Here is a 13,751-nt window from a genome sequence, read left to right on the forward strand (position 1 = left end):
AGCTTTTTATTGCAACTTGCTGAACAATTGGGTTGCATGGAGCTGCCTCACGCCAAACTCAGATTCAATCCTCAACCGTAGGTCTATGATGTTTGGCAACCATCTCTATTTTTTGATTTATTTCATCTATTCTATGGCTAAAACAAAGGAGGATACACGTTACACTTAGATGTAGCTACTTTTTTTTGATTACACCAGTGAAATCCCCCTTCATGTCATGCTATCACTGGTCGCAGTTTTAAAGTGCCACCATTTGGATTCAATTATATGACCTGATTGCATTCCTAGACGAGCAACCATTATGAGAGAATCCAGCAAAATTAGTCTTTCACCTGCTAGATGATTACGCAACATGTAAAGCTTAGTTATCACAAAATGTTTAGCAGTGGTGGTGGTGGTAGTGGCGGGTGCTGCAACATTATCATCTATATATGCAGAAAGAGAGATATTTTTGTAATATTTTGGATCTACGCTATTGAATTCGTGCACACATCCCAAACACCCACTCAACGAAAGAGATGCCTCATTGTTATATCATGCAATATCAAGAAAGAAAAAGTTCTTTTGAGGCAATGCAAATGGATCCATGACATGCATAAATATTCCAAATTCTAGCCATAAAAATATAACTATTTTTAGCGCCAACCACCAACAATCTAGTATTCTTAACCTTCACATTAAAGCAGTGCTGAAAGTGCCTACCCAGTAGAGACTAGCAAACAAGTTCGGGTTGCATTTTTCGTGTGAAAGAATGATCAATCTTCTTGCATAAATCTCAAAGCACTCCAAACTCTCTTTTTGCACAGATCCCAAAGCGATCATTGCGTAATCCAACGGTAGATTCGCGCAAAGGAAGATGAATCTTTTTTTTCTTCCCCAAAGACAACCCCTATCCCTAGCAAACTAGATGTGCGATGGAAGGAATCCGTCGATGTTGCATGAATTCCATCATCACATCCACTAAAAGATGTGGCTTTTTTATGAAGGCCAACTTCTAATAAAGCTCAAGCTTGAAAAGGTACTGACCGTTTGATCTACGTGCAAAATCCGCGCAGATCCAGGTTCATGACCCGTTATAATGGAGTTATGAAGTATCGTTTCATTATGATATTTTAAATGGCGTATATTATAACCCTAAAGGAAAAGAAGTTACAAGATAAAGTTACTAGATTCAATTGCTACGTAAAAGGATAAAAAACACAACTACCATACAAGGGGTAAGATCTCTAGCTAGGAATAGACTATCCCAATTTCCTAAAATCCGATTCAAATCACGAATCAAATATATCTGGAGACATGGCCATTTTGATTCTCATTCCAATCCCGTCATGAATCAAACATGCCCTAGAACTAGTAAGCAAGCATCAAATCACAAACGACTATAGATTCCAGTGGAGACTCTTGCATATTAATTTCGATAATGATAATGAGCCATTACATAATATTCATTGTTTCTTAGCATTATAGTGCTAGCAAGTATTTTAAAAATGCTAGCACAAGTTATCCATTTCATAGGGTCCCAGTTGGGCATTGTTGGGCTTGAATTTAATTTTTTTTTTTTGGTAAAAGATAGGAGGGGGGGAGAGAAAAATCTCACCCGCGTGGCAGCCCCTATTGGGCCCCCTTCCACAAAAAAATGTTCAATACAGGCCGTAAGTTGAGACTCTTGCATATTAATTTCGATAATGATAATGATCCATTACATAATATTCATTGTTTCTTAGCATTGTAGTGCTAGCAAGTATTTTAAAAATGCTAGCACAAGTTATCCATTTCATAGGGTCCCAGTTGGGCATTGTTGGGCTTGAATTTAATTTTTTTTTTTTGGTAAAAGATAGGAGGGGGGGAGAGAAAAATCTCACCCGCGTGGCAGCCCCTATTGGGCCTCCTTCCACAAAAAAATGTTCAATGCAGGTCGTAAGTTTCCGCATACCCTTTCCGACCCATGGATTCCCCTACTGGTTCATTACCCACGTGTGAGTGCGGAGGGCATTCGGTCCCCATATTTAATTGACGTCCACACGTTTCGAACCTGCGTCACTTTGGTGGAATTTAAGTTCCGTTCCAACTGTGCTACCATCTTGGTAGCAAGTTTAATTTTCTTTGAATATAGGCTTCCTTCAATGAATAGTTTTTATTGGCACAATTTATTTATTTAAGAATACTGACACGGACCTTGTTTAAACCCATACATAGACACCAAGAATCTCAAGTCATTTGACCTTTCCTTGCTTCGGCTGTGTTCCCTCGGACCTCTATGTTAACCTAAACCGGATAATCCCACTAATCACAGTCCCGACTCAAGAGTCCCTTTACCCATTAATTGTTTATCTTAAACTGTTCCAAAGGAGCACTCAAACGTATTTTCATAAATAAATCCCAGTAGTTCGTCGCGGGGTGGGAGGGAAAATTAAAACAAATTAAAAAAATGTAATCAGAAATAACAACGCCAACAAGAAAACCCCCAAACCTCTCCCTCCCCATCGGCTCTCTCGTAGAAACGAATTAACGAAATCGAAGAGGAGGAAGAAATCGAAGAGAACCAAACCCTAACCAACCCTCGGATTCGAATTCTTGGGTTTGATAGTTTCTTCTCTCGGATCTCTAATGGCGGATGTGAGGGGAGGGGAGTGGAGTCTGTGGAGATGAGGTGCCAGCGCCATCCCTACGAGAACGGCGTTGGCGTCTGTGCCCCCTGCCTCCACGAGCGCCTCCTCGCCCTCCTCGCCGACCAGCCCGACGACCCGCCGGACCACCGCCGGAATCCGGAGCCCCCGCACCGGCCGCCGCCCCTCCAATTCCCCCGGTCCGTCTCCCCCTACATTTCCCACCGCCGATCCGCCGACCCCGCTGCCCCTTCCCCTTGCCACCTCTCCCACCTCTTCCACAGCACTCCTCAGGTTGGCTCCGCCTCCGCCGCCGCCTGCGGCGGCGGGTGCCGTAGGAGGGGCTCCGGGAAGTCCTCGCTTCTAGCGTCCCTCTTTGGGTACTTCAGATCCGAGAAGGCCGATCCCGATCATGGGTTCTCGGAGGCGCCCTGGTCGAGTTCTTGGCTTTCGATTTTCCTCCACGGCCACCGGAAGAAGAAGAACTCGAGGCAGTTGGCGGCGGAGGAGGAGGCCGCGAGGAGGTCGTGCCGGGAGAGGGACCGGGGATTGTCGCCGGACACGGATTGCTCCGCATCGGGAGACGAGTGCGCCACGGAGTCGCCGGGCTGGTGGCGGAGACCGACTCCGTCGCCGATGCGGCGGCCGGCGGCGGCGGCGGCTTACCACCACCGCGTGGGTGGGCTCGCGGGCTTCGCCGTCTGCCTGAGCCCACTAGTGATGGCTAGTTCCATCCACCGTAGGAGCCAGGCGGCGGCGGAGGTGGGGTCCTCCGACGAGCTCCGGAGCACGCCAAATCATCCCAACCGTCGTCACGTTTCCGGCGGGGCCACCTCGCTCGGGCCGAACCGGTCAAGGAAGCTGGCGGACTTCGGTAGGTTCCGATGACGCTTTTGCCCCGGCCTTTCCTCCCTTTTTACCACGTTTACCCTTTAAATTTTTGCAAAAAAGGCCATATTTTATTTTTACTGGATTTGAATTGAATGGTCTCCGTATAAAAGGAACTTAATGGTGTATTAAATGCAATTTATTATATTTTCAGTGGTCGGATTGTCAGAAATCAATCATGGTTGTATATTTAAATTTTCTATTTTTTGACGTTCTCCCTCGATCTTAGTTCTCTAAATATTTCAGCAAAATATGTCATTGAATATTTTTTATATTGAGTTTTCTTTTACAATCAATGAGCATCGATACGGAAAGTCGACAGTCCCATTTATCCATTTTTACATTTTCTTTGATATAATAATTGAGCCTGGTAGTATACAATGTGAAGTGGGACCTACACCTTCCTTGGACTGTGTAAACGCCCATGCGCTTTCAAATTCGCGGTATTTATTTGAAAAATACCTCATTTGACTTTTTAATGTATTTTTTTCTACTTAAATAATAATATATTCATACTTTCGAAATGGACTTTTATAATTCTGAAAGCCCAATCAATCGAATGCCGACATGGTGGACATCGTTTTGGGGCAACTATCCTTTGTGGATAAGCGAATCCCACGCCATTGACTTTCATAAAGTCAACCAAAGTGCCTTTCATGTCCTCGTATTAGGTTGCTGTTGATTGGCTTGGCTATTCTCAATGCATTACTTTTAGGGGTGACCTTCCGCAAAGGACATCATAAAGAGTAATCTTTGAAAGATGGATGCAAAGGAAATGCTACACCACTAAAATGTAAAGAACTATTATAAGATATTATTTGGGGGAGCAGATCTGACTCATTATGCTAAATTAAAATAAATCAATAAAAGACTTGTTCAAATGGTTGAACAGTTACAGGGAGCTTTGGATGCTAACTCTCCAAAGCCGCAGTTTCTTGTGCTTAACATCAGTTTTGGAGAAAAATGCTTTGGGGCATCGATTATGTGGAGAGAGTTCCTCAAGCCTCCTTATGATCACTTGGTAATTTAACACCCAACCAGCCCACATGTTTGGAAATAAATCCTGTAACACTAATCTCTTGTATGACGTTGCTTAGAGGACTTTTGAGTGCATGAGAAAAAACAAGCTTTCCACAGCATAACTCAGATCTTGGAGAAGAGAATTTGGCAAAGCACAATTCATTCTGATAGCAAAAAGGAAACAAGGATGATAAGGACAACTATCTCTACCCAAATAGACAGAATAAAAGAATGGAAATCAGAATAGAAGAATGACGTTTTGGCCTTTTTTTTTTTTTTTTTTTTTTTATAAATTTAAACACCAATCAGAAAGTATTATTTGAGTTTCTTGATAGAGCGAATAACAGATGTGGTAATTAAGAAAAGCAATAACCCCCCCCCCCCCCCCCCCCTCCTTGAATGGGGCACATTTATCAAGATTGTCCTGTGGGTCATCTGTCCGTATCATAGGTTATTTTCTTTCCCTTTTATTTTTTTTCTTTTCGGGGGAAGCGCAGGCTACCTAGTTTTCAGGATGATTTAGTTCCCCATGGACATTAATTTGGTTATTCTGACATTATTAATGGACTGCAGAGGATTCTAAGCATCAAGCAACAAATGATGATAATTACATCAATTTTTTTTTTGCCCGAGCAACACAACTAATTCATGCCTATGCATTTGCAACAACTCCAACAGGGAATTTCTTCTATATTTTTCCTAATTTTTCACACTGCCTTCATGACCATCATCGTTGTTCGTGTTGCTCACGTCTCTCATTGGAGTGCCAAACCTCTTCGAACACCGAAACAATTTAGGAACCCCACCTTTCTAGCTTCAGGTATTGCGAATTAGGGAGAAAAGATTGGATTTTTATACGTTTTGATGTGTGAGTTTAATGATTTGAGTTGTGAGGATGCAGTGGCTGCACAGGAGTCCTTTGACCGGAAGCAGGAGGTACATTATGCTAAGAGTCCTTCTTAATCTGGTGGAGTTTTCTATTTAGAAGAATTTTATCTCCTGTGATGTATTTAAGTGGCGATAGATTTTTATTGCTTTTATATGTAAGTTTTGAATTCAATCAGGGATTCATTGTTTATCTGTATTTGCTGCAGCATTTGATTGCACCTCTAAAGTTTTCTTAAATCTCTTTCTTTTTCTTGTGTTCGGTTGTTCTGATGTTGTCACGATCAAATATAGTGATCAAATCTAGATAAGTGGAGATGGAAAAATTTTAGCATCAAAAAAGTTTAGGAACTTATTTGAAGCCCGAATGGATATTTTACTTCTCTTCTGCATGTATCTTCGTCATCTATATTGATGCAGGATAACTGCAGAAAGGAGAAGGAAGAGGGAAGAAGAGGAGGGGGAAGAAGAGGAAGAGGAGAAGAGGAGGGGGAGGAAGAAGAACCAGACTTCTTACCTAGCTCTGGCCATGACTTCACATTAGGGTTTCAGAAAGAAAAGAGGCTAATTTTCATTCATCATTCATCAAACCCTAAACACGAAGATGGACCCATATATATAGGGTTACAAAATTAACAAAAGACCCCTATAAGGCAAACAATCTCATAAAAGCCCTAGAATAACAATATGCAAACAAGCCCATAAAATAAAACAAAATAACCTAAAATCAATTTAAAATAACATCATAAGACTTGAACTGGCTGGACCCTGTGAACTGGCTGGATCCTGTGGCGACCGTAGACTCGAGTGATGGCTGATCTGGTACTGGTGTCCACACCATATATGAAGTAAGACACTCACAGAGTGTTTCGGGATATGAGAGAGAAACGTTGACTCTGGTCTCATTAAATATTTGTGTCTTTTTTTCAATTATACAGGATTCTTGTATCTTAGAGATTGAAGCTGAAGAATGTTTGGATCATTGCAGGTCTCAGTTTAGTTACCTGAATTTACACTTTCATGGCAAAGCCACCCGCTGAACTCCTTTTTTTTCTCGGTGGGAATTGGTAGATAGAATGCATATGGCTTTGTGCTTTTCTCACATACGTTCTCTCACGGTCATTACAATTTAGAAGTATGAATTCTAATGATCCACTAGTTAAAACTTTAACAGATCTGAATGCGGAAAATAGTATGTGAATATGTTGCTAATGGTCCTTCTCAAGTAGCAATAGCCCTTGCTACCTGGGCTGTATAAAAGGTCCAAGCAATATCGCCTTGAAATGGAGTGAATGAATGTCATCTGTTATAGTCTTATAAACCATCTGATTTTTTTCTCGTTTATACAGTAACTTATACCTCTATTTTAAGACCACTGGTAGTGCCTTGTCGGTATGCCTGAAGAGGAATGACAATGCAACCACCGAGGAACATCTGAGGAGGCATAGCCATTTAAATTTGATGCTTCTTGTATCAATCAACTCACGCAGAACATGAATACATGTGCACTTCATAAGATGGCTATTAAAACCAAATATATCCTCTGTTACTTTTGTGTTAAAAGAATTAATAAAAAGACTTTTTTTTGTATTGATCTATTGTTACTTTCTTAGATCTTGTTTCATTTTCTGGCTATGCTGATCCGTTTCTTTGAGGCTTTGGAGATACAGTAATCTTTAACTTTTACTGTGAATCATATATTCACAATTTGGTTGGTGTCAAAAATTATTTGTATATCATTCAGGCTCTTCTTCTGCCATTTCTGCCAACGTCGTGTTACATAGCATTGAAGCTGCTCGGTTGATGTATATCGATCAAAGCTGGGAAGTGGATTAGTCTTATTTAGCCTGTACTCAAAACAATTTTGGTTGCAATGAATGCTGCATTTGACAATGAAAACCTGGCCTCGAGTGGTGTAGTTGTCGTTATTCTCTCACTTCATCAATCGATTGCATTGACTTTGAAGCTGCCTTATTCTCTCACTTCATCAATCGATTGCATTGACTTTGAAGCTGCCAGTTTTATTTGCAACTTACTTTATCTTGAATTATTCCCAATGGTTGCTGCATTGACTATTCCTCTATGTGTTGCTGCGTTTTTTTATTAGGACAGCATAAAGAAACCCTTTAATAATTGATAGAGGAGAACATTCTAAGTGCTAGTTAGAATGGAACGTACACTGCCCTCTTTTATGAGATTAAGATGGGTTTCCCCATTTATTCATTTCATGATATATGGAAATGAATACACAGGTGATATGGAAAAGAAAAACAGTTAGGAGTAGCAGCAACAATAGAAAAAGTCCAGGTTCAAAGCAAATTTAGAAGAAGCAATGGAAGCCCAATCTTTCCAACATCTTGAAGTAACAGCAAGTAAATCTCTGAAAGTCCGTTTTCTTCCATTAAAGATGATATTATTTTTCAGGACCAGAATGCTCCACCCAAAACTGAACTGCTTAGGAACAGTAAAGTTGAACCAGTCAAAACCATAAAACTTAAGCAGTTCCAGGAAGAGAAGAAATATTTAATTTCAGACTAAGTTGCTGCCAGATTATCCTCGAGATTGAGCAGCCAACTATTAGAAGAGAAACTGTTTCTGCTTCCGAGGGTGTTCCATCCTCTCTTTCTTAGATTGTCAGCAGTGAGAACCTTGTTTCTAAACACTAGCCACCAAAAATCTTCCCTTTCTCTTAAGCAGGAACCTTCCAAAGTTTCACAATGCCTGGAGTCCTAATGCCTCCATAGTTCAAAAATTGATAGAATGATTTAACAGAAATGAACCTGAAGAATGCCATCTCCAAAGAGGAAAATCCAGTACATCGCAAGGGGGCAAGAGCAGATAGAGAGTTTAATAAGTCAAGTAAGTCGTATACCAAGGAAGAGTCAACATTTCTTCTGAAATTAATCTGCTAGGAATTAGAAGTACAGCCCCAATTATCTGCCACCATAGAGTTTAAATCACTGACAACAGAGAAAAGTTGGGAAATTGGTCCTTCAAAGGAATGTCACCACTCCATCTATCAACCAGAACTGAACTTAGGAACTAGAATGTCCAATGCATTCTGGGAATCACAAGGATGCATTCAATCTCTGATTTTGACTAGTTTTGTGAAATTTTGATATATAATTGCCAGAAATTGTGAGATTAGTTATTAGTCCTTTTGAGTGAATCACTCAGTAAAATTTTAAGTGATGCATGATTCTTCTTGCAAGTTAAAATTGATTGTTTAAACCTACTGTTAGGTTTCTCCATACCCTTAATTCTTGAATTAAGCTCCTGTTTGTTCTAAAGCTAGTGTTGATGGAGTGTCTAGGATGATTTTGACTTTATGGAGGCGAAAAGCATACGTGTCCGAATGCGTTTGGCTGTTGCAGGTAGCTGGTCTTAGATGGCCATCTATCTTCTATATTGAAAGCATTGCAAGAGTGAGGAAGCTCTCTTTAGCTGGACTGTTGCTTTACAAATTACACCGAGCCGATCAGTTAGTTGTGTAGTCCAGCTGAAGAAGAAATATCGCAGTCCCATGTCTGCTTCAAGTATTTCTGGCACTGATACTTCACCTATCTCCACATCTGATAATCACAACCTTTGAAATGTTTTCAGCTTCCTCAATGTGATTAGGACTGTACTCTGGAACTTTTCAATGTCCATGGTGTTTAGTGTTTACCGCAGAGGTGGGCATCTTTCTGCATATTGGATTTCCATGGATCCTATTCTTCCATGAGATTTTAATTCCAGAAAGAGTCAGGTGGACCATATCCAGCCTCAGCTTGTAGGAAATATTCTTCTTTCCTTCATAGCTTGGTGGCCAGTCATTGTACTTCTGCACAGTGAGCATCTTTACCTCTCTAATTGATGGGGACCTGTCTAATTGATGGCGGTCCCCATTATGCTCCAAACAGAAGAAACCTAGGAGCTTAATTATTTTTATGCAGTTAGACATGGTGTCTCTGTGAAGGATTTGTCCTGAGATCTTCCATCATGTGGTCCTTAGCTTAAAATTCTAAATATTTATCTCTTGGCCCCCTTAACCCCACTTCTGCATTGTTTCTGTCACCAATCTGTCCATTTTTGTAGTGCAAAGACCACCTGCACTAGTCATGATAGTGGATAGCTTATTCAACTGTTTGCTGTTGATATCTTCCAGATTCAGTGGATGCTTTGATGATTTATCTGCTGACATTTCTCATCATTCATTAAATTTGTTTTCGAATAATTTTTGTATTTTTAAGTGTGGATTTGCACTTTTGAGTGTGTTTTCATTTGCTTATGTTGGCACATATTCTTTCACCTAATCAAAGTTAAGAAAGACAAATCACAAACTATTGAAGCATATGATTGTAATTGGCATCTATCAAAGATTAAGTTAGAAATTTGCACCTAAATCATTTTTCATCATGCTTCATAAACAAGCAAATGCTGATTAGTAGTCTTTTTGTCTGAGTATTAATGGAACTGAGAATCATCCAGGCCTACTTTAGTGCTTGCTAGAACTAAAGAAAGGTTGTCAATACTATAAACTATATTGTGGTTGCTAATCCAAACAATTAATATGTTGGTAGAACTGAAATCATCAGCACTTCTGTTTTGTGTGGTTGATATATAGTACCTGCATACATGTTCCAACAAACAAAAAATGGCGCACATGAAGCATTAGCAATCTAAATCACTAAAATAATTGAAGTCGACTAAGATTTAGATGAATTTATTTGAAACAAAACAAACTGTTTTCAAGAGAAATTTTTACTAAATGAAATAATTAATGCTAAATTTATGTACCATACAAAATTTAGATGATTTTAAGTGAATAAGAAATCGGATTTTATTGAAGAACAGAGTTTTTGTATCCTTGAATCTTTCATCTGTCCATCGTCAGATGCTTAGCTTTGCTTGAATGCTTCCTTGCTGATTACTTTCAAACATAAAAACCCTTCACATATACACAAATATACACGGATCATTAATCTTCCATCTTTTTCTTTGATTTTTGCTTGAGGAGGTATTAGTTCATGCCACAAGTTTTTATTTGCAACATGAGAACATGAGACAAAGCCACCATAATATAGCATGAAGCCAGATGCTTAAGAGGTCATGCATATTAAGCAAGTGTTCATCCTCTCTTCCTTTTTCTTTGCTTCATATTCCAGCATCGTGTCTTCCCTTCTTTGCCATCCCTGATTCCAGAAACAAAAAAACACCTAGTCTCTCACACAGCACAAACCTCCTGAGACCTCTCCATCCTTCTTCTTGAACTTGCAATCGAGATAACGTTGGTAGAAGCAGGAGGCAAATCCAGACATAAAAAACGCCTAGTCTCTCACACAACACAAACCTCCTGAGACCTTCTTCTCTCCATCCTTCTTCTCGAACTTGCAATCGACATGACCTTGATAGAAGTAGGAGGCAAATCCCTATAGCGCCACTAGCAAGGATATCACTTTTAAATCGTCCATCACGGAAGAAAATTGCAGCAAAAAATGGGACAAACCCAAGGGAGCTGATCACATTAGAGAGGACATGGCCGTGCCATCATAAGGTAAACTGATGTGACCAATTATTTAAACAATCTTCTTTTGTCATGCCCCAGATCCGGAGCATACATGGCCTTGCTACCATAGGATATAGCTCACAATAACATAAAACCCATGATAAAAAAAAATCTTCATGAAAAAATTTATAGAATAATAAAATTAATCCAATTCTATTTTCTAAACAAAAAAAAGCAGGTACCGAGCATCTAAATCCAATATTTGAATATTAAAGGCTATATAACCCAAATTTTATAGTCATAACTACATTTATTGATAGAATGATTCTATGCGTCGAGCTTTATTATTTCATCTTTCATTCATTTATTTTTCCCTGCTCCTAGCGACCTTAATTATCTGAAAAAAAAATATGAGAGACAAATGAGTTTTACGGTTTAGTAAGTAACCACACACCACCTTATTGGATCAATCATAAATTTTTACATGATTTAATGCATCATTTGGAAAGTAAAATTATACTGTAAAATAAAATATTTCATAAACATACTAATAAACCGTATCGTAGCAAACCAATCATATATGCATAAATCATGCAAGTTCGAAAAGCTGAAAGTACAATTTAAAATATTCATAATTGTCCAATGTTTATCATTTATCCATACTTTTAATTAAAACAGTGCTCACAGATTTTTCACGTTAGGATTACTATAACTCGTGATAGGGTCATATTCGTAATTTATGAAATATCATAGCTTGTATTTGTTACCAACTTTAACCCATTGGCAGAGGGCCATTTTTGTTGGACGCTAGCTCCAGAGTGTCGATTGGCATCCATTTTTAAAGGTGGTCATAGATATCCAAAAGCTCGTAAAATATTTCATATTGTTCATAAATCATACCTTTATAAATAAGTTAAAAATGCTTAATAGCATTGCAAAATTTTAAAATACATAATCATGCCATATATATCGTTTTCATAGTAACATGCAATTTTTTATAATCATAATTCATACGTAAATTATTATTTATAATAAATTGATATTTTATATTAAATTTTAATTTATTCTAATCTAATTTTATTAGAATTAATATATTATTATTATTAATTTTATTATAATTATCATATTATTATATAATATCTTATAGCCGGTGATAAGCCGGAGGAAGGTGAGGATGACGTCAAGTCATCATGCCCCTTATGCCCTGGGCGACACACGTGCTACAATGGCCGGGACAAAGGGTCGCGATCCCGCGAGGGTGAGCTAACTCCAAAAACCCGGGATAAGAAACCCGGAGGGTTTCTTTTCCCGAAGCCGAAGATGACCGGCTATACTGGGATTGACCCTACAAAGGAAGACGGTAATCAACTTCTTTGACTATAGGCTGTGAGGTCAGACGTGTGTAGAAAGAAGAATTAAACGGATTTTACAATAAAGTATTCAATAACAATGCTATTTAGCCAAAAATTTGGAACATTTACAATTATATACATGATTCTAAATTTTTAAGAAAATGCAGGACCAATCATATCGAATATAATTTATAATTTCATACTTAAAATTGATCTGTAATTTTAAATTAATAAGCTTTGTGTCAGGGTCACTTATCTCTATTCGTCCAAAGATAAAAATCATTAGGTTCAATTGGGCAAATTCGTTGCATATAGAAAAACCGTTTAAGATAATTAAATTACTTACTATTCACTATTTAAAAATATAAATACAAATTAAAAAGTTTTGAGCAATCCGAAATGGACTTAGCAGGCTTCAAGTTCCGACTGGGTAAATCGGTCTAGAATCTACAAATCAAGTAGAGAGAGAAAAGTTGAACCAAGAATGAAACATCTCTCTTGATTCTCATTTACTTATTTATTTATTTAAATTTACTCTCTTTCTTCTTTTTTTGCCTTTTTTTCTCTTCTTTTCTTCTCTATCACTCTCCTCCCTTCATAGCGAAACACAGGTGGGTGGCGAGAGCCCACCCCACCAAGAGACAGGGGAGAGGAGGAGACATCAGCTACAGTCAAAGGACCGACGATTGCAGCCAAAGGAGTAGCCAGAGCATGGTTGACGCCTAGCAGGCAAGTGTTCTTCCTTTTTTTGTCTAAATCCGATGACCATTGCCGAGTTGATCGGAAAGGAAAAGAACGAGGGATGAGACGCAGACCTTACCTTGGCTCCAAGGAGGCACTGCGGCCACGATTCCGACAGCACGAAGATAGGGCACTCAGAAACTAGAGGGAGAGTGGAGGATTTCGGGCAACAATTCTCGCCGAGTTGGCATACCGGCCACTGAAGGAGGAAAGAGGAAGGAAGTGGGGAGATGAGCAGCGATGGGTCGATCGACGAAGAGGGGTTTAAATAGATGTTTTGGGGGAGAGCATAAACTCGGCCTAACAACGATAACACCAACCGTTCGCCGGTTGGCAGCGACCCTAATGCCCGGTTGTCGTTGGCACCAACATTGTGGAAGTGGCACTAGCCGTCCTCCGCGGCCTTATCTCCAACGAAAAGGAGATCGGGCAGAGGAACAGGGTTCCTCTGTTCCGATCCCAAAAATTTTGAATTTTTTCAATAAAAGTTGGTGGGCCTTGCTGAATTCAATCTGGGAAGGCCCAGTTAGGCTGGCTCTCACACCTTTTATCAGCTAGTAGGAGCTACGAGCCTCCTACCAACACAGCTTAAACTTGACCTTGGATCGTCGAGTGACGCAAACAATAGAAATCTCCTTGGCACTGCTAACACCCTTCTTGGCCTTGGGAGTTATCAAGATATTGTTGATAGAGGTAAGAAACGAATCTCCAAAAAGCAATCTGTAATAATCGAGGACCTCATCCAAAATGGCTAGCCGGAAGGTATTATTT

The 13,751-nt window shown here is 39.4% G+C and overlaps 1 protein-coding gene across 1 annotated transcript; it reads left to right on the forward strand.

The window, feature by feature from the left end:
• The first annotated feature begins 2,428 nt into the window (after positions 1 to 2,428).
• On the forward strand, positions 2,429 to 3,852 carry LOC103703604. The gene has a single exon (XM_008786513.4). It carries the CDS (start codon positions 2,646 to 2,648, stop codon positions 3,492 to 3,494), a length of 849 nt encoding a protein of 282 aa, XP_008784735.2. The 5' UTR covers positions 2,429 to 2,645; the 3' UTR covers positions 3,495 to 3,852.
• The last annotated feature ends 9,899 nt before the right edge of the window (positions 3,853 to 13,751 follow it).

The sequence above is a fragment of the Phoenix dactylifera genome, chromosome 2, assembly GCF_009389715.1.
Source record: "Phoenix dactylifera cultivar Barhee BC4 chromosome 2, palm_55x_up_171113_PBpolish2nd_filt_p, whole genome shotgun sequence".
In the NCBI taxonomy this organism is placed as follows: domain Eukaryota; kingdom Viridiplantae; phylum Streptophyta; class Magnoliopsida; order Arecales; family Arecaceae; genus Phoenix; species Phoenix dactylifera.